The 25,301-nt window shown below is 39.5% G+C and overlaps 2 protein-coding genes across 3 annotated transcripts; both read left to right on the top strand.

Annotated features, from left to right (window-relative positions):
• Nucleotides 1–621: 621 nt before the first annotated feature.
• dnajc5gb (DnaJ (Hsp40) homolog, subfamily C, member 5 gamma b) lies at nt 622–16,112 on the top strand. Of its 2 annotated transcripts, XM_034675104.1 has the most exons (6): nt 622–826; nt 1,141–1,270; nt 5,247–5,460; nt 5,592–5,745; nt 12,446–12,523; nt 14,084–16,112. In XM_034675104.1, exons 2-6 carry the CDS (start codon nt 1,158–1,160, stop codon nt 14,140–14,142), a joined length of 618 nt encoding a protein of 205 aa, XP_034530995.1. In that variant the 5' UTR covers nt 622–826; nt 1,141–1,157; the 3' UTR covers nt 14,143–16,112. The 2 variants fall into 2 exon arrangements, with proteins under 2 accessions (XP_034530995.1, XP_034530996.1); XM_034675105.1 differs by lacking the exon at nt 12,446–12,523 and having other exon boundaries at nt 627–826.
• Nucleotides 16,113–16,280: 168 nt separating this feature from the next.
• On the top strand, nt 16,281–25,262 carry LOC117806519 (zinc transporter 2-like). The gene is made up of 8 exons (XM_034675476.1): nt 16,281–16,367; nt 16,499–16,710; nt 19,970–20,116; nt 20,321–20,474; nt 20,567–20,789; nt 21,044–21,149; nt 21,257–21,391; nt 24,482–25,262. Exons 1-8 carry the CDS (start codon nt 16,303–16,305, stop codon nt 24,577–24,579), a joined length of 1,140 nt encoding a protein of 379 aa, XP_034531367.1. The 5' UTR covers nt 16,281–16,302; the 3' UTR covers nt 24,580–25,262.
• Nucleotides 25,263–25,301: the final 39 nt, after the last annotated feature.

The following is a 25,301-nucleotide window of genomic DNA, read 5'->3' as shown; positions in this document are numbered from 1 at the left end:
CTTGGACTGCTACCCCCGCGACCCGACGCTGGATAAGCGGTAGAAAATGGATGGATGGATGGATGGATGGATGGATGGACCAAACATTAAATAATTATAATAATAGATAGATACATAAAAAAGTAAGAAAGACATATAAATCATACTTCCATTATTAATAATAATAAAGCCTGAATCTTCTAAATATCAGTCAGTACATTATTTTCATTTTTTGCAGCTTACGTCTGTTTGAATTCTAATTCTTTGCTTTCTCTAAATATTAACATAACTGTAAGACAATACCTTTTATTAAAATAAAGATGTGAACATTTAAAAAAGTTACAAAATTCTAGTAACCAAAATTGCGAGACACTGCTGACACTAACTCGTCTACAAGAAGTAATTACATAAACAGCTGCCAGTTTTGGATACCAAAAAGAGGAAAATACTAGATATGGTTATGGAACACATTTAGAATAGTCTCTGTGTATAGTCTGTCAGAGAATGCTATCTATAAATAACAGACCGTTGCTGTGGAGTATTGGCCAATAAGAATCAGCCTATTAAACACATCAGTGTCAGAACACAAAGATACACATGCTGCGTATTTGAAACGCTGCCGAGCGCGCACCAAACTAACCAGTGACGTCACATGATTAGTTCCTGTCCTTACTTCCGGCTTCATACTGCGGCTCCTCCGGGTCATCACGCGAAGAAGACCGGAGCGGCAATAAAACGGTGAAAAGGGCGTCTGCCTGATTAACTTCATGGAACAAACTTTGAGACGAACCACTGGAACATTTGGGACTCTATGAGTCGGCCAAAAACAACGATATTCATTAGTGCGGTATGAAACTTCCTCCTCCTCCTCATGTTGCTACACACAGCTAAGTCAGTTAGCAGTTTGACTTTCCCCCGCAGGGTTTAACACCAAGTAAAGAAGTTCAATATTTGAGTCAAAACAAAGTTTTCATGTATCTCTTCCTCTCAGCTGACATAGTTGAAAGTGTGTTCCCATGCCTCTGTGGACTTTGTGCACGCTTCATCTCAAGTTTATGGTGCTATATTCACTTCCTTATTGAGCTCACTAAAGTTACTGTAGTGTGCTCTCTTATCTTTATTGGGGAATGATGAGAAGTGTTTGTGTTTTCAATGTCACAGCCGCCAAATCCTCAAACATGGAGGACCCAAACAGACCTCAGCGTAAAATGTCAACAGCAGGGGACAGTCTGTACAAAACCCTGGGTCTGGAGAAAGGAGCAACTCCTGATGAAATCAAGAAAGCTTACAGGTGAGATCATGAACATTGATTATTGGAGTTTAAGCATGTTATCAGACAGTGGGGCTGAGTTTACGTGTTATGTGTAAGTTTCATTTTCAGTTAACAGAGATTTGATTAACTGAGCATGTGCAGGAATGCATAGGACATTTTTTGTTCCTGCTTTTTATTTAACACAAAACATTCATTAAGGAGACACATTCAATATTAACTTGTTTTTATTTTCATATTTTCTGGGAACTAGTATAGGAATAGGACAAAGAAATGGAGTGCTCACTCGAAAGAACTGAAAAAGTCATTTGGTGCTGACCCAAAAGGACAACGAGTTGAAAAAATGTCAGCACTCGCAATAAGTTCAAAACTTTTAAAGTAGAAATAGAGCAGCTCAAAGAAACGAACGTGTTTCAGCCCGAGGCTTTCATCAGCACACGCACAAGGTGGGTGTGTCTCTGTTATGAGCGTAAATCACCAGGTGTGAAACCACAGTAAAAAACAACTTGACAAAATAATACAATATTATACAAAGGAACAACTTGAGTTAACAGGAAATAACAAATAATAACACAATGTGATGAATCACAATCAACAACAGAACAACACAGGAGCCGAAAATAAACAAATACATAAATGGAACAGTCAGTCACGAATCAAGATACAAGGCTCTGTGGTCATTGTAGACTGCACAAAGAAAAACATTGCATAAAATGGTCAAAGATATAACCAAGAAATAACCAAATCGGGCCTGTAGCGACTACTAAGAGCCAAAAACCGCTGAGAGGCTGACGCTGGGCCGAGTTATTGTCAGACGAGCTAAAGCAAAAATCACTAATGCACAAAAAAGTAAGTTTAACTTTTTATTGCCAAAAAAGGATGATAAACTCATGATAAAGTGCACAAACAAAAGATAGCAAAAATAAGTGATAGATAGCTTGAACTGAGCGTAAATTAAGCGAAAATAGCATTCATAAGTGAAAACTAAGCGGTCAACAAAAAGTACGGAGACCCAGCTCACCCCCTCTCTCTACCTGCAAAACAAAGGAACACAGGTGGCCTAAATTAACTCAATATCCCCGCCCCTAACACATGACCCGTAAATAACCTAATTAACTGATCCCACAATAAACCCTATTGTAAACAAACACCATAATAACACCACAAACAGTATACAAACAATATCCTACCCTAAACCTCAAAATAACATAATATAAACACTTGAATCCCTTCATGGCTCCAACAGGGCCAATAAAACACCTGATTGCTGTTCCAGACTGAAGAATGTACAAAAAACACAAAGATCAATAAAAAAATCCCCCCCCCCCCCCCCCCCCCCCCACAACCTCTACTGTCATCCAAATGTGGGTCATCAAAAGACCAAAGACAAATAAATAAATGTTACAAGAAACAGGATAAAGAAACCTCCTCGTTCAAGCCTCTGTCTGCAGGTAGTGGATCCAATGAGCCTCTGAAGGAGTTTCTTGTCCCTATCACCCCCCCCCCCCCATAGACAATGGCCCAACGGACTGTCAATATACTCAGGATCTCCACATCTCATTCAGTCTTAGTACCTGATTTATCAGACAACATAAACAAGTGCATTCAAGATAAAAAAATAAAATTAAATAAATAATACAGCAGGGATACATAAAATCAATTAAATATATATAAACTAAAATAAAGGTTATGAGAGAACTGACTTGCCTGAGTCACTCAGCCTCATATTTCAGAAATAAAAACCTTGTTAGTTGTAATTTTTCTGTGATATTCTCTTTGATAAGGTCATATGTTACCTGACTGTCTTACTAATCACTGACCCTGATTGGACAAAACTCCATAACAACGTGAACTAATTATCAATAGCAAAAGGGACTCCAGGGACAACCTGATCATATAAAATCCATCTGTGTAAAGGAGTCTGCCTCATTTCACCTGTGTGTGATGACTATGTCTTACCTTACTTACCTAAATCAGAAAGTGAAACAACATGAACAACATTTATTTTTAAAGGTTTGTCAACCGCAGAGCTCTGAGAAGAAGGAGAGCTGAATGAGGACAAAATGTCAACATAGAAGTGTTCCTGTTTACCTTTTCTGACATTTCTGACACTTTGACACTTTTTTGAAAATGTTCAGTTTGATGCAGTTTATCAAATAAGCAGGTGATAATTTAACTTGACCTTGAATTGAAAGTTTAGTTTACTTGTTTGTTCACTCGTCCTGGAAGTGGGCTCATAAGACTCAGTTGCTGTGGAAGCATTAGTGACTGTGGAATCAGAGGGACTATCTTATAAGTTGTGATCATAAATCACATTTAAATCAATAAAATAATCAGTAAGTTAATATATTGTGCAGACTTGTGTATTTAACAAACTAAATAAATATCACAGCAGGATAATATATAGTGAGAAGGTGGTTATGTGAATAAGAATCCCTTCATGTCAGGGCCCTGCTCACTCTGTCAGGATTCTATTTGTACAACCAGCTGACTTTACACCGTACAGTTCCCCTGTCATTTTACCCTGTTCCTCTATTGCATCGTGCTGGGAAATTGTAGCTACAGCCAGGATGCTTTTACTGTCTTTTGGCTATTTAAAGCAGAACTCTCACCAAGGAAACCACATCTCTCTCAGTCATATTCTCAGAGGAGTATGCACAATGTAAAAGTAAAGTTGATACCAAAATCTGTCATGTATTTATGGATATTCTCCCAGAGCCCTACCCATTTTGGGCTATCCCAACACATGCTTGACGTCTCCAACAACAATTTTTGAAACGGCTTTATTTACATGGATAAACTGACGTTCTGTGTGCAAGGCTACAGACAGGTACCAATGCGTGAATACTTGAAGCAGTACACAGAACAAACAAACTTAGCAAATATTTAAAATGGGAGAACTTATTGGTTACATAAGGCTGCAGTTTTCAGAGCCTAAGATCTCAGGCAGTGTTCCATGTTTACACATGTTTATGAACTTATTAATTAAGTATGAGTTTGTGCAGAATATGTCTGGAGTTTTATGATTATGAAACTATTTAAAAAATAATCAAAAACTGATGTTTACATTCAATCAATCAGTCAACCAGTCAACCAATTAATCAGTCAACCAATCAACCAATCAATCAACCAATCAATCAATCAATCAATCAATCAATCAATCAATCAATCAGTCAGTCAGTCAGTCAATCAGTCAGTCAGTCAGTCAGTCAGTCAGTCAGTCAGACTTTATTTATAAAGCACTTTTCATACAATGCCATTGTAACACAAAGTGCTGTACATAAAAACCACCTAAAATAGAATAAATTAAGAAAAAGATCCCACCTCTAGGCCCGACCCCAAACCCACCCCACAATCCTAAGGTTAAGAACACAATATATGCAACAATTGAAATACAAAACAATAAAAATAAAATAAATAAATGAAAAATTTAAAAGAAGTTGCTGAACGAATTGAGGAAACGCTCTCATGATATCTTAATGAGGAAACACTGGAGGTAAAATAAGATGTTCAAACTCAACACAGGAAATTAAAATCACCAAAATAAAATACATTTCTAAGATAACGAAACACTCAAATATTAAACCATCAAAAGAAAATAAGATGCTATACTTAAAATAAATAAAATAAATAAGTACATAAATGAATGGAATAGAATAAAAGTGACTAAAATTTGAACTAGATAATAAATAAATAAATAAATAAATAAAACTGTTATAAGAATGTAAATCAGTTAAAAGTGAGACTAAAAAGGTAAGGAGACTTTTTTCTCATGTTTTTATAGTGGCAGAGTCAGACTTTTTTACTGGGCTGGCCAAGCATGACACAACCTTTTGTAGGAGTTTGCCACTAACATTTATTGATGCATTTCTTTTTAGCTCTGAATCCCTGGTATTAGAAACCTTAAGGGTGGTCTGCTACAGATTAGGATGAAAACAATCATACAATTCAGTGGAGTGGACACCTACATTCTTAATCATCACCCATTTATTTGCAGGAAACTGGCACTGAGGCATCACCCTGATAAGAACCCAGACAATCCAGAAGCTGCTGAGAAATTCAAAGAGATCAACAACGCCAACTCGATCCTCAGTGATGAAAACAAACGCAAGATCTACGACGAGTACGGCTCCATGGGCCTGTACGTGGCGGAGCAGTTTGGGGACGAGAGCGTCAAATACTACTTCCTCATGTCCAAGTGCTGGTTCAAGGTGATGTTTCAAAAATCTATAAGAGCATTAGAATACAAGTTAAATTTTGATCTGCTTTTTTAGAATATAACTGCCTTTATATATTTAAATTCGCTACAATTTTAAGTAATGCTGTTTGTTCCTGTTTTCAGGCCCTTGTGGTGTGCTGCGGTATTTTCACCTGCTGCTGCTGTTTCTGCTGCTGCTGTTTCTGCTGTGGGAAATGCAAATCCTCAGAGGAAGAGGAACATTTTGCCTACATGGACCCAGAGGACCTTGAGGCAGAGATCAGAGATCAGGATGCAGGTGAGTGTTTCACTCCTTTTGGGTTCTCTTCAGCTTTGTGTAGAGATAAAGAGAACATCTTCCTGCTGCTCTCCCACTTGTGTAAAATCACATGTTGTTTTGCCTCGATGGTGTCTGTTACGTGAGATTGCACACAGACGGGGGTGAGTTAAAGCGAAAGTAAGAACTTATCATATTTCAAAATCTGTATGGAGAACTCCAGGGTTGGCTAAATCTTGTGATACAAACGGAACAATCTGATCCAAGATGGAGGAAATCACGGAGACAAGACTAGACTCAAAAACACTTTTTTATTACTTTCTGTTGTGAATACTTGCTTTATTGTAATATCAACCAAAGTTTTAGTTGGACAAAGAGCAACTTTCAGTCAGTCAGGGCGAAGCCTCTAAAAAGGAAAGATAATAATAGTAATACATTTTATTTATAGGTGTCTTTCTGGACACTCAAGGTCACATTACAACATAGCAATAATAAAAGCAACAGTCAACAGTGAATAAATACATAAATACATTCGAATAAAGATACAGTACTAGAAAAATGAAAGGGGAGGGGAAGTCATTCCAGTCCCACAGAGACAGATTAGAGTGAGTAGGCTTGGTGGAAAAGGTGTGTTTTTAGGCGGGATTTGAAGGTGATGGGAGAGGTGGACTTTTGTAAGTCCTCGGGGAGAGAGTTCCAGAGGCGGGGGGCCGAGCGGCTGAAGGCCCTCCACCTCATGGTGGTCAAGCGAGCAGGTGGGAGGGTGAGTTTGATGGAAGAATTATAAAGTGTCAATGATACATTTTGTTATTCTACTCTCTGTAGAAATATATGAGTTGTGATATGAAAGAAAAATGTCAGAATTCTAAATTAAATCCAGTGTCTAAATGAGAACGTTCTTCAGGGACAAAATACATGGTTTGAACTCTTTAATAATAAAGTTAAGATTGAATTAAATGATAAGCTAAGGTGCTTGATTTCTACATTGCGACTTGTTTTCTGGATTGTCAGAGCAAGTGTGAACCTAAGAGTCTTACGTGAACAATAAAGCAAGATGTAAATGAATGGAATAGTTTGACACTTTGGTAAATAAGCTTATTTGCTTTCTGGCTTAAAGTGAGATTAGGAGAGCGATACAGCTGTAATGACTCTTTTGCATGACACTACGCGGCTCTGCTCAGCTCCACTTGCTTGGAAAACATTGCAGATCACAGATTGGAAAGAGAGGGAATCCTCACCTGAGCCTCACCTTCTTTTGTAATTCTCTTTTTCTTGAGATATCATGTCATTAGAACACTTTTCAATACATCTGAAAAACATGACATTTTCTTTCTTTTTTAGTAAACAAAATATGTATTAAATCAATTGATAAGATGGAGTGACTGATAATAGGATGTCGTTAACACTAAATTGCCGTTAAATCTAGTGAGAATTTACCTTTTGAGAAAATATATATTCAAATATCTCAATTCTAAAATCACTTCTCTTATTTCAGTCATATAAATCAACTGGCCTTTCTTTAAAATTGCACTTTAAGGAGGAGTAAAAGTAAATAAATAATATAAGTAAAGTAAATAAAATACAACAATAATAACATAATAAAGTAATTGTGATAATAACTATGGTAATAATAACATTAACAATACTGACAAAGAAGACATCCTTTTCCAAACCCCCAGATTCAGATTTGCCAAATGAGCCTCCATTAATACGACTGTGGCACTTCTACTGACTCAGACTCACCCAGCTTTCCAGTTTTCCAGTTTGGTTGCTGGTTTTGTCTCGAAGTCGAGACGGTTTCACTTCGTGTTGCTCTCACATTTCAGTTAGGAATGCTTTGAATACTGATGAGGGATAACGAAGGTCCACAAAGAGAACACAACTACATGTACACGAGTTGAGTTAGCTACACCACATACTTCCTCCATTTCAAGGCTTTATGCTAAGCTAAGCCAACCATCTACTTCTCATTTCTCTGTTTATCGCTCAGAGTGGTGTTTATGTTTTCTTTTAACTCTCAGAAGTACAAAGAGTTTATAAGCATATTCCCAAAATGTCAAACTATTCCTTTAAATCTTGCTCAGATCTCTCTCTCTCTCTCTCTCTCTCTCTCTCTCTCTCTCTCTCGCTCTCTCTCTCTCTCTCTCTCTCCTCTCTCTCCTCTCTCTCTCTCTCTCTCTCTCTCTCTCTCTCTCTCGCTCTCTCTCTGTCACTCAATTCAATTCAATTCAATTCAAAGGGCTTTATTAGCATGGAAAACATACGTAATCATTGCTAAAGCTTAAAAAGAAATGAAACACAAAATTACAAACAATTACAGAATAATAAGATTAAATGTTAAACTAACAGAGCTGTATAGAAGAAAGAAAATATATGAATAATAAAAATAATAATGATAATAAAAATAAAAATAACAATAATAATACTAACAACAAAAATAATAAATACAACAGTAATACTAACAACAATAATAATAATAATAATAATAATATTTTCTTTTATCTTTTACAGATGACTATAGATTATTTACAGAAATGTAAAATTAAAATATAAAGATTTAAAGAGGAAAGATGTACAGCTCTGTGATGTGTGTGTGTACAGCTCTGTGATGTGTGTGTGTACAGCTCTGTGATGTGTGTGTGTGTACAGGTCTGTGATGTGTGTATGTACAGCTCTGTGGTGTGTGTATATACAGGTCTGTGATGTGTGTATGTACAGGTCTGTGATGTGTGTGTGTACAGCTCTGTGATGTGTGTGTGTACAGGTCTGTGATGTGTGTATGTACAGCTCTGTGGTGTGTGTATATACAGGTCTGTGATGTGTGTATGTACAGGTCTGTGATGTGTGTATATACAGGTCTGTGATGTGTGTATGTACAGGTCTGTGATGTGTGTATACAGGTCTGTGATGTGTGTATATACAGGTCTGTGGTGTGTGTATGTACAGGTCTGTGATGTGTGTGTGTACAGGTCTGTGATGTGTGTATACAGGTCTGTGATGTGTGTATATACAGGTCTGTGGTGTCTGTATATACAGGTCTGTGATGTGTGTGTGTACAGGTCTGTGATGTGTGTATACAGGTCTGTGATATGTGTATATACAGGTCTGTGGTGTGTGTATGTACAGGTCTGTGATGTGTGTGTGTACAGGTCTGTGGTGTGTGTATGTACAGGTCTGTGATGTGTGTATGTACAGGTCTGTGGTGTGTGTATGTACAGGTCTGTGATGTGTGTGTGTACAGGTCTGTGATGTGTGTATATACAGGTCTGTGATGTGTGTGTGTGTACAGGTCTGTGATGTGTGTATGTACAGGTCTGTGATGTGTGTATGTACAGGTCTGTGATGTGTGTATGTACAGGTCTGTGATGTGTGTATGTACAGGTCTGTGATGTGTGTATGTACAGGTCTGTGGTGTGTGTTTGTACAGGTCTGGGGTGTGTGTATGTACAGCTCTGTGGTGTGTGTATGTACAGGTCTGTGGTGTGTGTTTGTACAGGTCTGGGGTGTGTGTATGTACAGGTCTGTGGTGTGTGTATGTACAGGTCTGTGATGTGTGTATGTACAGGTCTGTGGTGTGTGTATATACAGGTCTGTGATGTGTGTATGTACAGGTCTGTGGTGTGTGTTTGTACAGGTCTGTGGTGTGTGTATGTACAGGTCTGTGATGTGTGTATGTACAGGTCTGTGATGTGTGTGTGTACAGGTCTGTGATGTGTGTATATACAGGTCTGTGATGTGTGTATGTACAGGTCTGTGATGTGTGTATGTACAGGTCTGTGGTGTGTGTATGTACAGGTCTGTGATGTGTGTATGTACAGGTCTGTGATGTGTGTATGTACAGGTCTGTGGTGTGTGTATGTACAGGTCTGTGGTGTGTGTATGTACAGGTCTGTGATGTGTGTATGTACAGGTCTGTGGTGTGTGTATGTACAGGTCTGTGATGTGTGTATGTACAGGTCTGTGATGTGTGTATGTACAGGTCTGTAGTGTGTGTATATACAGGTCTGTGGTGTGTGTATGTACAGGTCTGTGGTGTGTGTGTGTACAGGTCTGTGATGTGTGTATATACAGGTCTGTGGTGTGTGTGTGTACAGGTCTGTGATGTGTGTATATACAGGTCTGTGGTGTGTGTGTGTACAGGTCTGTGATGTGTGTATGTACAGGTCTGTGGTGTGTGTATGTACAGGTCTGTGATGTGTGTATGTACAGGTCTGTGATGTGTGTATGTACAGGTCTGTGATGTGTGTGTATGTACAGGTCTGTGGTGTGTGTATATACAGGTCTGTGGTGTGTGTATGTACAGGTCTGTGGTGTGTGTATGTACAGGTCTGTGATGTGTGTACATATAGGTCTGTGGTGTGTGTATGTACAGGTCTGTGGTGTGTGTATATACAGGTCTGTGGTGTGTGTATGTACAGGTCTGTGATGTGTGTACATATAGGTCTGTGGTGTGTGTATGTACAGGTCTGTGATGTGTGTGTGTGTACAGGTCTGTGGTGTGTGTATGTACAGGTCTGTGGTGTGTGTGTGTGTGTACAGGTCTGTGGTGTGTGTATGTACAGGTCTGTGGTGTGTGTGTATGTACAGGTCTGTGTTGTGTGTATGTACAGGTCTGTGGTGTGTGTATGTACAGGTCTGTGATGTGTGTATATACAGGTCTGTGATGTGTGTATGTACAGGTCTGTGATGTGTGTATATACAGGTCTGTGATGTGTGTATGTACAGGTCTGTGGTGTGTGTATGTACAGGTCTGTGGTGTGTGTGTGTGTACAGGTCTGTGATGTGTGTGTATGCACAGGTCTGTGATGTGTGTATGTGCAGGTCTGTGGTGTGTGTATGTACAGGTCTGTGGTGTGTGTATATACAGGTCTGTGATGTGTGTATGTACAGGTCTGTGGTGTGTGTATGTACAGGTCTGTGGTGTGTGTGTGTGTACAGGTCTGTGATGTGTGTGTGTACAGGTTTGTGGTGTGTGTGTGTGTACAGGTCTGTGTTGTGTGTATGTACAGGTCTGTGTTGTGTGTATGTACAGGTCTGTGATGTGTTTATGTACAGGTCTGTGATGTGTGTATATACAGGTCTGTGATGTGTGTATGTACAGGTCTGTGGTGTGTGTATGTACAGGTCTGTGGTGTGTGTATGTACAGGTCTGTGATGTGTGTATGTACAGGTCTGTGGTGTGTGTATGTACAGGTCTGTGGTGTGTGTATGTACAGGTCTGTGGTGTGTGTATGTACAGTTCTGTGGTGTGTGTATGTACAGGTCTGTGATGTGTGTGTATGTACAGCTCTGTGGTGTGTGTATGTACAGGTCTGTGATGTGTGTGTATGTACAGCTCTGTGGTGTGTGTATGTACAGGTCTGTGATGTGTGTGTATGTACAGCTCTGTGGTGTGTGTGTACAGGTCTAGTTAGATGATGGTGCAGGGATGTTCACGGGGGTTTGGAGCTGTTGGACGCTCTCTCCCGCTCACAGCAGCTGATAAAGCGTGCTGCAGTGTTTGCACATTGTGGTTCCTCACCCAGCAGGTACATCAGTTTTTGTTTGTTGTCAAGTGAATGAAATTCTTTGTGTGTGTTTGTGATCAGTGGGAGGAATGTGTCCCTGATGTCCTGGTATAGAGGACAGGTGGTTAAAAAGTGGAGCTCTGTCTCCACTTCATGCTGGGTGCAGTGGGTGCAGATTCTGTCCTCTTTGGGGAGCCAGGTCTGTCGGTGGCGTCCTCTCTCAATGGCGAGGTCGTGTTCACTGTCTCTCTCTCTCTCTCTCTCTCTCTCTCTCTCTCTCTCTCTCTCTCTCTCTCTCTCTCTCTCTCTCTCTCTGTCTTGCTCTCTCTCTGTCTCTCTCTCTCTCTGTCTCTCTCTCTCTGTCTCTCTCTCTGTCTCTCTCTCTCTCTCTCTCAATTCAATTCAATTCAATTCAAATTTGCTTTTATTGGCATGAACAACGAGATATTATTGCCAAAGCACATAAATTCATACAGTACATTATATATATTCACAACACATTACACTCACCATATATACATTAATCACACACCATATTCATTACATATTATATTCATCACATACATATCAACCATATATTACATATTTTATATGCATTAATGAACGATGGTGTCACCTATACAGCATATCTCAATGTCCTCACCCGATTCGGCGCGCTCACAAAACCTCCACCCAAAATCAAACCCCATGGGATGGTGCGTCCCTCAGGCTGTGACAGGCAGACACATATTTAGCAGCCAGAGGAGCTGCTGACCCTTCCCCCAGGAGAACTGACAGTTTCTCTTCTGGGGTTAATGTTGGGAAGTTTGGTACCATGTTAGTAATGTCCCTGTAGTGGGAATCTCTTAGAGAAGAGAACTTGCTGCAGTGGAGGAGGAAGTGCATCTCTGTCTCTATGTCCCCTGTAGAGCAGTGAGCACATAGACGCTCCTCTCTGGGCAGCCATGTCTGCCTGTATCTCCCTGTCTCTATAGCCAGCTGGTGGTCACTCAGCCTGTATTTGGTCAGGATACATCTTTGTTTTGTATCTCTGACACTGTACAGATACAGTCACTGTACAGTCTCTCTCTCTCTCTGTGTCTCTCTCTCTGTCTCTCTGTCTCTCTGTCTCTCTCTCTCTCTCTGTCTGTCTCTAGCTGTGATAGTAAGCAGTCATTGTTTCAGTAAGACATGTGGCTGCATGGGTTTGCTCAGTGCTACATTTTGTTTCACAGCTGGACACCGTGTAATAATAATTCAGCCGAGCCCTAGTGCTGCCACTGACGCTTCAGGTGAAGCTGTCATCTCTTCAGGTAAAGTTCACCTCAGCTGGCTGCCGCTCTGTGCTGCTTTATTTATCTGGCAAAAGCTAAAGCGGACCGTGGACACGTTTGTGTTTTAACAGCTTCTAACAGTGCTGGGGGAACTGGCACTTAATTGTGTTAATAACTTTGTAGAAGAATCCTTCCAGCTGTTATTTAATATCTGTTTCGTCCTAATGGATAATCTTTCCTGCTTCTACTTGTCGTTGTTTAATGAATGCATTGTGCTCCTAAAGTTCCAGGAGCTCAAGATCAGTAGACTCAATCTGGGAGATAATTGAGGAGACTAACGATTCTCTAATTCATCTTTGTGTTAACATGTCAACTCCTACTTAGAAGGATTTCCATTATCAACCAATCTGTCATGTCAGTTACTTTACAAATGTATTCCTTGGTGAATAAAACATACACTAGGTAGTGAAAGAATGCCAAAGATTGTCTGGTTCCAACTTTTGGAGAAGAAATATTTTCTGGTGTTTATATATGACGTTAAAATAAAATTGTCCTGTGGCTGATAACATTTTTCTCTCAACATATTAATTTATCGCCATATCTCTAAGATCTGTATTTTATAAACGCATGAAACAGCATTAATGTAATATTAAAAAACACCAGGAAATAGTGAAAAACAAAAGTCAGTTTCCCAACGTGTTTGATCCAACAACCCTAAAATAATTATAATCCCTTCAAAAAGTTGGAACCAGCAAATATTTAACATTTTTGCCTAACATTTTCTTTCATTTAATCCCTGATAAATGTCGTCTTTTTAATTGAAATACTAAATACTACTAAATATTAACTGAATCATTTCAAATCTGATTTAATCTTCTTCATTAACAATAACAATAAAAAAAAGATACTCTCTTTTTCCAGTACAATCTTGAATTGTTCATGGACTGTATATAAGAAGTGGATGAAGCCTTGGTGCAACATGCTTTTGGTTTGTGGACTACTTTTTTTTTTTGAAGCCACAAGTCATTATTTTAAGAAAAGAGGGCGGAGCTTGAAGGGCATGTGGTTACCAGATGGGAAGTCATCAGCTTATGCTAGCACTACCTTTTGTCAGCAGGGTGCATTAATAACTCACGGTTGCTGTGACTTTAATTTTGATGCTCATTCTTTTAGCTAAATTAAAGGGACATATTTTAGGCCTTGAATCATAGCAAGCTTTAATGTCTGTTTTACACTTAATGGGTACATTATATATCTATTCATTATTTACAAGATAAACATTGCATTTTGTTGAAAATGACCCGAAACCAGTTGTAGACATGAAATCTGATGTGGACAAAACTTAGTCATGAAATAAATTCAATTTAAATTAGGTTAACTTATTCATAGACTTCAATTTAATCTGCATTTTTTGGGCTACCAGTGGAGATGTCTCTTTAAGCTAGAGCAGCTTTAACAGACAGCTACAACATCTTCACTTTCCATTCCTTGTAGGCAACATCCACTTTTTATAAACAGTCTGTTTCACTGAATGAAAAGGAGATAAAGAAAAGAGAATTTTGTCTTTTAAAAACATCTGTTTTCTTTTCACATCACCAGGCGAGAACGCACCTATTGTGATTCAGCCCCACGCATCCAACGGCACCTCAGGACCCTGACCTTCTACCCTGCTGTCCCCCTTCAGCTGATAAATGAGTGAATGGGTGGAGTCCTTCGGAGTCTGGACTGTCTGATCACACCACATCTGCACCAGCAGCGACTGATAAGGCGTCGAATGTGGCCGTCATGCAGGACTCATTTTTATCTCCGATGTTTTTAAGCGAATCGAGAAGCGTTTTTTTAAAGTGCCATAGTTTCTGTTTCTAAGTGCCAATAGGTTTGTCTCCACTGCGATCTTGTATTTATTTTTTTAACTTCTTATTCTTGAGGTGTAATCTCTGGGCTGCAGTGATATGTAAGGACCTAGCCATGCAGATCAAAGCTCTGGTATAATTTTATGTGCACTTTAATATATCGAGTTCATGATTAAAATCCTGAAACTGCCACAATGGTCTGAGAACATATCTGCTAAAGATCTGCTCCGCTCAGAAATTCTTATGCAACATAATAAATAGTGAGAGGTCAGCCACTTGAAGACTCCTCATACTGTACAAAGTGACATACTTTAGAAGGGCTTACTGAAATGATCTTTATTTCCACCGATGTTCCTCAAACGTACTCCATATTCTCCCTGAAACAAACAGTGCAGTGTAACTGTTTGGATGTAACTGCCTGTTTAAAGCCTGATGAGAATGATTTAAGAGACTCATACTGCTTTAACAGAAATAAAAACACTTCTATTGATTTTAGGATTTCATGCAACATGAAACAGTATTTCAGGCATTCTGCATGGGCTGATGCCAGGATGTGATTAGGCTAGCTTATCATAAAGACTGGAATCAAGTGTAACAAGGTTGCTAGGTTGAAGTCACCTTGGGGTTTCAGTCTGTGTTTTTATTTAGAGTTAACTCCACAGATGGAACGGGCAGATAAATATGCTCTTTGTTTAAAAATAAAAGAGTTCAAGCACTTGACTCTCCTTGAAACAATTTGATGTTTGTCTACATGTAAAACAAAACTCCTAACAATGTGTCCATTAGGGAGCCTTAGAGGCGTTAAAAGACATGCATAAAACTTTCATTAGTGCAGACTCAGGCTAGTAGTGGTATACATCTCATCTCCTAAAGGAAGCAAAAAAAGGGTTTCCCAGTATGTTGAGGAAATCCTTAAAGTGGAACTTGTTCTTTTTGCCATGGCTGCACATAAAGTGACCTCAAGAATAAACACACATCAGCATGAACCTTCTTTTTTTTTTGCTGCTGATGAAGTTCAGACAGCGCAGATATTTCAGATATTTATGACTCTTCTTACACTTGACGGTAAAACCAGCCGATCAGGTTTCGTGTCTAATGTTCTGGGTTCTTGTTCGACCTCAAGGGTTTTATCCACGTGTCAAAACTTTATTTTAAAGACAGCGATCTCTGTGGTGTGTGTGAATGTGTGTGTATGTTTGTGTGTGTGCAATGATTAAATTGTGCTCTTATGTATCTTTATATTTTGTTTAAGTCAGGATTGTTTTTTTTATGTAAATTCAGATTTATATATTTTTTGATTGAAAGTTTTATGAGAAATTGAGTGTATATTAAGATAACACATTAAATTATACCATCTCTCAGTATGTTTACATTTGTTCTGTTTTTGCTGGGTGCAGGAATGTGTAGGATTGTTTGTGCTTTATGGGGTTTTGTTCAGATATTTTAGTTTGTGTACAATTTTCACTTTTTTTTTTTTTTTATCAGCTTTTGGACAATCCTCTGTATTTTTGTAGAGCTCTAACAATCCCAGAGATTAATTTAATTCTGTTGATTTTATAAACTAGAAATAATACTTGACTTAACAAAAGTGCCTGAATGCATGTGAGTGGGATTTTCTCTTTTTTAAGGTTTATGTCAGATGTAAAAGAGAAATGACATATTTAGTTAAATCATCTCAACATTCCCTGTTTTCTTTCTTTCTTTGAACATGTTTTAAAATGTTTGTCTCTGTAACATCAGTGTTTGTTGGATCAATAAACTTGGGTGAAATGAAAGACCTCATAAAGTCGTCTTGTAATTCCAACAGCTCAGCGTAGGTGTCCAGCACCCTGAGATTAGTAACCTGTCATTGGTTCCTGTTGTGCTCCACCCCTGTCAGATAACACGTGCTACAGCAGGTGGCAAGATTCACTTAAACTCTATTCAGACTAAAAGAGAGTCCTTTCAGAGCAGTCACAGCAGGAAATGGAGCTTTCAGCTGAGTCAGAGAAACTGCACCTGATTGAGGCTCATTTGGAGCCTGTTGGATGGTATGTTTGCCCTTTTTTATCCTCTCATGTCATCTTTAATGTCTGCACAGGTATTATTTTATTTCCCTACCTTAGCTCACTTTTTTAAGGTTGTTTTTTAGGGAATTATTCACAGCTCTGTGTTTCCTCAGGACGAGTTCCCCAGGTGAACGTTACTCAGACTCTGCATCATCAGAGTTCAGTGACGATGTGTCCAGCATGGACGGTCTGTGGCAGCCTGAGCGTCTGTGCCCGGAGACGGACACGGTGTCGGGAGCTGAAGGCGATGTGAGACGTTTGGCCAGAAGGAAACTTTCCATCGCCTGCTTCATCAGCCTCATCTTCATGATTGGAGAGGTGATTGGTGAGAAGACGGAGCCTTGTCATACCTGATTGCACCTCTAACATATGTCCTAAAGCCTGAATGAGTAATAGTAAACAGTGGTAGTTTTCACAGACAAAACCAGGTACTTTTAGGATACCTATAATGTAGGTCACCAACTCACAAAAGATGGTCACTGACAGTGTTTGTAAAGGGCTTAAATAGTTGGATTTTAATCTTTGTGTACAGAGGGCCTTGACAACTGGAGACAGATTACCTGTATGTGAATACATGCCTGTCCAGTTACCTTTCACATCTCTATTATTTTATTCATACATGTATAATTTTCTTAATTTACCCAAACATGTTTATCTAAAAGCTTCAGTTTATTATGTGACTGTGCATGTGGAGAAAATAGATTTATCGTCTGATCTACAGATCCCACCGCCAATCAGTCAAAACCACTTCAATTAGTATCATTTGACCAAATGCACCAATAAAGGTGCTTGTATCTGCCCGTTTTAGCATATTGTTATTCAACTTTATTATGTTGAAATGCTCATTTCAACATATTGTTATTCAACTTTATTATGTTGAAATGCTGAGTCAGCATTTCAACATGATAAAGTATAACTTTATCTTTTCACATTTCCACTCCTTATACTTTTTGAATTATTCAACTTTATTTGAACTTTTTTTTTGACATTGAAACAGATGGGGAGGAATCTTCAAATCCACTTCAACTTCTTCAACTTCTACAGTCATGGCCAAAAGTTTTGAGAATGACACAAATATTACATTTTCACAAAGTCTGCTGCTTCAGGGTTTTTAGGTCTTTTTGTCAGATGTTTCTATGGTATAATGAAATACAATTAGAAGCATTTCATAAGTATCAAAAGCTTTTATTGAGAATTACACAGAATTCATGCAATAAGTCAATATTTGCAGTGTTGACCCTTCTTTTTCAAGACCTCTGCAATTCTCCCTGGCATGCTGTCAATCAACTTCTGGACCAAATCCTGACTGATGGCAGTCCATTCTTGCATAATCAATGCTTGGAGTTTGTCAGAATTTGTGGGTTTTTGATTGTCCACCCGCCTCTTGAGGATTGACCACAAGTTCTCAATGGGATTAAGATCTGGGGAGTTTCCTGGCCAAGGGCCCAAAATCTTAATGTTTTGTTCCCCGAGCCATTTTGTTATGACTTTTGCTTTATGGCAAGGTGCTCCATCATGCTGGAAAAGGCATTCTTCATCACCAAACTGCCCTTGGATGGTTGGGAGAAGTTGCTCTCGGAGGACGTTCTGGTACCATTCTTTATTCATGGCTGTGTTTTTAGGCAAGATTGTGAGAGAGCCCACTCCCTTGACCGAAAAGCAACCCCACACATGAATGGTCTCAGGATGCTTCACTGTTGGCAAGAGACAGGACCGATGGTAGCGCTCACCTGGTCTTCTCCGAACAAGCCTTCCTCCAGATGCCCCAAACAATGGGAAAGGGGATTCATCAGAGAAAATGACTTTACCCCAGTCCTCAGCAGTCCAGTCCCTGTACCTTCTGCAGAATATCAGTCTGTCCCTGATGTTTTTACTGGAGAGAAGTGGCTTCTTTGCTGCCCTCCTTGACACCAGGCCTTCCTCCAAAAGTCTTCGCCTCACTGTGCAGTACAGATGCACTCACACCTGCCTGCTGCCATTCCTGAGCAAGCCCTGCACTGGTGGTGGCCCGATCCCGCAGCTGTAACACCTTCAGGAGACGGTCCTGGCCGCTTGCTGGACTTTCTTGGGCGCCCTGGAGCCTGTTTGGCAACAATTGAACCTCTCTCCTTGAAGTTCTTGATAATTCGGATAGACGGTTGACTGAGGTGCAATCTTACTCGCTGCTATAAACTTCCCTGTTAGGCCCTTTTTGTGCAATGCAATGATGGCTGCACGTGTTTCCTTGCAGGTAACCATGGCTAACAGATGAGGAACAATGGTGTCATGCACCATCTTCCTTTTAAAGTGTCCAGTCACTCAATCATGACAGATTGATCTCCAGCCTTGTCCTCATCAACACCCACACCTGTGTTAATGTGTGTGACACCTGTGTGTCATTGAAATGATGTTAGCTGGTCCTTTTGTGGCAGGGCTGAAATGCAGTGGAAATGTGTTTTTGGTGATAAAGTTCATTTTCAAGGCAAAGAGGGACATTGCAATTAATTGCAGTTGAGCTGATCACTCCTCATAACATTCTGGAGTATATGCAAATTACCATTATAAAAACTGAAACAGCAGACTTCGTGAAAATTAATAGTTGTGTCATTCTCAAAACTTTTGGCCATGACTGTACAGATCCCACCGCCAATCAGTCAAAACCACTTCAATTAGTATCATTTGATCAAATGCACCAATAAAGGTGCTTGTATCTGCCCGTTTCAGCATATTGTTATTCAACTTTATTATGTTGAAATGCTGAGTCAGCATTTCAACATAATTAAGTATAACTTTATCTTTTCACATTTCCACTCCTGATACTTTTTGAATTATTCAACTTTATTTGAACTTTTTTTTTGACATTGAAACAGATGGGGCAGAATCTTCAAATCCACTTCAACTTCTTCAACTACTACAGCTTATAGCTTCAGCATACTTTCACTTATAGACTCCATTCAAACTTTAAACTGTTCACAAGACTGTCAGCTATCTACACGTGTTTCACTTTTTTGATACCTTTCACAGTTTCACAGATTTCACTGTTCAAAAAATTCATCAAATTTCAGCTCTTCCCTCACTTTAACATTGGTGTGTGTGGGATGGAACTCTGGTGAGCAGAGTGAGAGGTTCAAATCTTAGAGTGGGCAGGGTGGGAAAACAATGGGACATGGCCTCTGGAAACATTGCCAGAAAATCCACAAATTTCACTCCACATACACAAATGAGACATCAAAACGTTCGATGTCTTCTCCTGATTTTTGCACCAAAACAAAGGGAGACATTTGGAGTTTACATTATTTATAGGTTATTATGTTGTGATTTTACTGGTCGGGCCCACTTCAGATCAACTCTGGCTGTATGTGGCCCCTGACCTGAAATGAGTTTGACACCCCTGTCTTAAAGGAATACTCACAAAAAAAGTACATTAACTCTGAAAACCCCATTCATCCTTCAGTTTTCTACATACAGACAAAGATAAGATTGAAGAGAGAGAGCTTAATATCTAACGTGAGAAAGAATATCACCTGTCAGGGTTTTCATAACTTAGGTCCCCCATGTAGCACACACTCTTACTCACCTGAATAAAATCTCCCTCCTCTGTGCAGGCGGATACGCTGCTCACAGCCTGGCCATCATGACAGACGCAGCTCATCTACTGACGGACTTTGGCAGCATTGTGATCAGCCTCTTCTCTCTGTGGATCTCGTCCAGGCCACAAACACACACCATGACGTTTGGCTGGCATCGAGCAGGTGCTGATAAGATGATTAAACACAGATGTATTAATGTCAGGATGTTATGCTGAGAGGGAGATGAGAAGATACTTACTCTCAACCACTTTTTGTCATTTTTGATAAAGTTTACCACACACTTCTTTGTTTCAACACTCTCACTTTTACTATGTGTATGACTACATTTCTAATGTGCAAGTCTCACATTTGCTCTGTGGCGCTCAGAGATTCTGGGCATGTTGCTGTCCGTTGTGTCCATCTGGTTGGTGACAGCACTGTTGGTCATCTCGGCCATGCACAGGATCACTGAGGCGGACTACGACATCGACAGTCAGATCATGCTCATAACCTCCGGATGTGCTGTGGTGGTCAACGTCCTGTGAGTGTGACTGGGTCAAAATCAGGCTGAATGTATTTTTAAAAAATGGTCAGATGCTCTATTAAAACCTGGTTTCACTTTGTTTTATTAAGGATGGTCCTGATCCTCCATCAGTCTGGAGCCTCACACGGACACAGCCACGGCTTTTCAACCAGCCAGCAGCAGAGGGACAAACACAGTCAGAGTCACGGTCACCATCACAGTCATCATCACAGCCACAGCAACGCAAGCGTGAAGGCCGCTTTCATCCACGTGGTGGGAGATCTGCTGCAAAGTGTGGGAGTCCTGCTGGCGGCCACCATCATCCACTTCTGGGTCAGTGTCAGCTGAAATACTAAAGGAGTTAACATCACTGCAACTGAAATTAAAAAGGGATTTTTACTGGAAGGTCACAATGAGAGTCCACAGCCATGAAGGCAGCTCTGTGAGGCTGTTGTCCCCTCTACAGCTCTGTGTGATCCAACCCACCTGAGCTGTCATTACATTTAGTAGGAATAAGAGTTGAGTGCAGACTTTAGAAAACATTTATGCTTTTTTTATCTTTAATTATACTTCTGTTGACTTTGCAGCCTGAGTACAAAGTGGCAGATCCGATTTGTACGTTCCTGTTCTCGGTTCTTGTCCTCGGAACGACACTTCCAGTCACAAAGGACATTTTCCGGATACTGATGGAGGGTAAACACACTGCAGCTATGCCTGTGTCCACATTATGTTTCTACTGACTGCAGGTCATGTGTTTAATTTGTTAGATAGCATTGACATGGTCTTTCTTCATTCTGTAGGCGCTCCTCAGCTCATCAACTTCAACGCTGTGAGAGATCTGCTGCTGTCTGTCAGAGGAGTGGTTGCTGTTCACAGCTTGCACATGTGGAGTCTCAACATGAACCACTCTTTACTTTCTGTTCACGTGACCACAGGTACGGACTAAAATCAACTCTACCTTTCCTCACCACACACAGTCTAGAGGTGGAGATAGGCTGGTGACTGGCAAAGGACAAAAAGCTGGAAAAATTACAAAGCACCCTGAATGAGCTCCTCCTCAAAAACTACCAGCTCAATATACATTATCCCTCCACCCCACTCAAACATGGCGATTAAGTTACAATGCTACAATGTTACAATGTCATTTAGCAGACGCTTTTATCCAAAGCGACGTACATACGAGAACAAGAACAACACAAGCAAAGATCTAGACAAGAGGAAACAAGATCAGTAAGAGTAACAAAGGGCTTCAAGTCCATTTGGGTGCAGGTACTGCCAAGCAGTGTAAAGGAAATGCACAAAGTAAATAAGGTTGTTTTTTTTTTCAAAATAAGGAACATCTACAATGAAGCAACCAAACCATTTAAGACCTTCCATTATCATCATCAACAATTAAAGGTGACATATCACGTTTTTTTCATCAATACATATTGGTCTAAGAGGTCCCCAAAACATGTCTTTAAAGTTTATGCTCAAAAAAACACTTTGAAATCAGATTTTGGCATACCTGAAAAGTCCTTTTCTTCAGCAGTCCTCAGAACACTCTGTTTTCTCTCTGACCACGCCCCCTCCGGAAGTGGATGTGCCTCGGCTCTCCAGCACGTTGATCTAATGTTTACATGTTGGCTGAATATACACGGCTGCTCAGAGATCACGTTACTTCAACCCTCTGAATCTGATCCTGACGGAGAGGCGCCTGTAGCAGGACCTTTCTGAACGATTGATCACAGATTTAGTTTTTCTTGTTGTTTTATTTATCAGTATGTAGACGTGTGTCTTGGTACACAGCTACGAACATGTAGCTATGTGGCTATGCTAACTAGCGCTAGCACTTATCCATGATAAATAAAAATCATCCACTAGATCTTCAAATCTGCAGACGTGGGGAGTAAAACCGACCTCTGCCAGAAAGGCAGCGGGACCTTTTCTGAAGGATTGGTCACAGATTCTGTGTTTCTTGTTGTTTTATTTGTCAGTATGTAGACGTGTGTCTTGGTACACAGCTACAGCTACAGCTACAGCTACAGCTATGAACATGTAGCTATGTGGCTATGCTAATTAGCGCTAGCACTTATCCATGATAAATAAAAATAATTCACTAGATCTTCAAATCTGCAGACGTGGGGAGTAAAACCGACCTTTGTGTTTATTAAGACAGCCTACAACTAGCATGCCTCCCTCCTAAGCTCCTTGTTAGCATACATTTGTGCAGGTAATGAAAAACGGAGGAGGGATTCAGTATTATTTTATACAGTCTATGGGCTGAACAAGCTCCGAGCTCTGACTCAGTGACAGACCGGATATTGTTGTTACGTAACAAAAACACTGAAGTCTGAAACGGCTCGTTTCACACACATTTACAGAAAGGTGGAGAAATCAGAACAGGGGCAGAATGGATTTTTTTCATTCTCGGGGGTTTGTAGACATGCCAGGGAAACATATTTCAGGTAGAGAACCATTAAAAAGTCCATTTTGCATGATATGTCATAATGACCAGAGTACCAAGTGCTGGGTCACTTAAAAAAGTTTAAAAAGTTTATAAAAAACCAAATGGATGCTGTAGTGGTTTTCATTTTTTTTGTATTTTCGATGAAAAATATAATTTAAAAAAATTGGACTTTACCTTCACTACTCCACGATAGAATTGAACTCTTAATATGAGCTAACAAAGCTTTTATTACTCCAAATTCACTGAACATTTCCACTGAAGGTGGAAAAAACATGGTGAAAAGGACAGCGTGAAGTTCCTCGCACACTTGATAGAATTGTTTTCTGCCTTGTCACTGTCAGTCGTTGACATTTTCATTTCCATTTGTCAGTCCTCAAACACCCTCATATCTCATAGCCTAAATTAAGTCCCTAAATTAATTCATGCGCCATCTTTGGTTTTATAAAATTATATGTTGTAGCTCATACATTTAGATTCTTACACCTGTGTTAACCTTTGGTCCTAGCCTCTGGTATGAGTGTCTTCAATCAATCAATCAATCAATCAATCAATCAATCAATCAATCAATCAATCAATCAATCAATCAATCAATCAATCAATCAATCAATCAATCTTTATTTGTATAGCGCCAAACCACAACAAACGTTATCTCAAGACTCTTTTACAAACAGAGCAGGTCTAGACCACTCTATGTCAAATTATGAACAGAGACCCAACACCAAGACAGGATCAGACTCAGTCTGACCCCACCTTAATCCACCATGAGCATTGCACCTCACAGTACTAGTAGCTAGTTACAGCGGAGAGGACAAACATCCTTTAACAGGCAGAAACCTGGAGCAGAACCAGACTCATGTTAGACAGCCATCATGCCTCAACCTTTAACCTCTCATGCCCTCTCTGTTTCAGTCTCTTTTCTTGATTTTCCTGCCTTAATCAAACCATCATCTTATGTAGCTTACTGGACTTTCGGTAGGTTACTATGATTTACAGTTAACTGACCAAATTGTGTGAGCAGAACCGTGTCCCTAGCGACTAGCTTGTCTAAAGCTGTAATTAACCAATCAGACACATGTATTAAAAACAGCCGTGCAATAGCCTAACCGAGTTCATTTTAGGCCAATTAAATTTTAAAAATATAAAGTTGTATACCAGTAATCAGTATCTCTTCCCACCTGTAACACCAGAGGCTATCCTGCTTTCAGAATTCATTTTTTATGTCTTATTTCACAATTTAGCTGCTAATTTAAAAATTATTATAAAATTATAAAATTATTTTTGTTTGATCTGCATCATTTATTACTGCTTCTTGTCCAGGTTTCACCTCTAAAACAGCTATTTAACAGAATTAGCTTGACTGAATAATTTAATTTGTACTTATTTAATCAGAGCTCTATTCAATAAAACCTGTTCTTACCTGAAACAGGTCCTGCTGAGCACAGATCAGGAATACAGTCCTACAAAACACCAAACAAGACACCTAAATGTATCATGTCAAACATATCCTACTGTGAAATCTTTGAAGTGGTCATGAACCAGAACTTTGAGAACATGCTGCTTTTATTTGTCTCCTCAGAAGGAAACGCTGACTCACAGATGGTCCTCACGAAGACAACAAAGCTCCTGCGCTCTGAGTTCGGGTTCTCCAGTATCACAATCCAAGTGGAGCGCTAAAGAGACGTAAACGGGACTGCGATAGACTGATAACAGGGCAGGAACTTGCTCAATCACTGGTTACTCCTGCACAAAAAGGCTCCTGGGGTTTGTGTTTACAACGATTTCAATGACTCCTGTAATGCATGGCTCTCAGCTGTAATCCTTACACCGCTCTGCAGCCCTCAGTGCTACTGTTTATAGACCCAGCAGTTTGGAAAAATGTGACCAATAATTTACATTTTATTTATGTAACAGCTGATATAAGAAACCCTGTTACCGTATGTATTTGACTTTCAAAATGATCTCTGCAGAGATGTAACTGTGTGGCCTGATGATCACTTTTTAAAGCACTTTTTATAAATACAGCCGGGTCAGTATTTGGTGGAAAAGGGAGCATTAGGACATTTTGGCAGTTTTATAATAAGGTGAGTTTAGGATTTCAGGATTTCAGGATACTTGTGTATTAGATCTTTATATTGAGCCAGGACAGAGACAGAGACTTAGGAACTGGTGTTTGATTTTTCTTGTCCTAAGTTAGGTCCACACTCATATTACTACAGTTAAAGTTAAGTTAGTAAGTTCTTTTAATTGAACACAAGTTAAAAATTATTCCTGTGTTGTGTTATTGTTTGTTTTGTCATTTTCTGATATAAACAAAATATTTAAGCCTTTAGAGGTCTTCTTTTTCTTGCAACATTAAAGATGAGAACATAAATCCATATTTAAAATAAAGTACAAAT

Source organism: Notolabrus celidotus, chromosome 22 (genome assembly GCF_009762535.1).
Source record: "Notolabrus celidotus isolate fNotCel1 chromosome 22, fNotCel1.pri, whole genome shotgun sequence".
Lineage (NCBI taxonomy): Eukaryota > Metazoa > Chordata > Actinopteri > Labriformes > Labridae > Notolabrus > Notolabrus celidotus.
Note: the sequence above shows the minus strand (reverse complement) of the source record. Positions and strands in the feature narration are given on the sequence as shown.

Bases quoted from the DNA above. Each gene is read 5' to 3' on its own strand.
- LOC117806519 (XM_034675476.1), top strand. From the start codon at position 16,303: ATGGAGCTTTCAGCTGAGTCAGAGAAACTGCACCTGATTGAGGCTCAT. The intron at 16,368-16,498 runs GTATGTTTGCCC...GTGTTTCCTCAG, and splicing joins CATTTGGAGCCTGTTGGATG to GACGAGTTCCCCAGGTGAAC. The intron at 20,117-20,320 runs GTGCTGATAAGA...TGTGGCGCTCAG, and splicing joins GTTTGGCTGGCATCGAGCAG to AGATTCTGGGCATGTTGCTG.
- dnajc5gb (XM_034675104.1), top strand. From the start codon at position 1,158: ATGGAGGACCCAAACAGACCTCAGCGTAAAATGTCAACAGCAGGGGAC. The intron at 1,271-5,246 runs GTGAGATCATGA...ATTTATTTGCAG, and splicing joins GAAATCAAGAAAGCTTACAG to GAAACTGGCACTGAGGCATC. The intron at 5,746-12,445 runs GTGAGTGTTTCA...TTTGTTTCACAG, and splicing joins GATCAGAGATCAGGATGCAG to CTGGACACCGTGTAATAATA.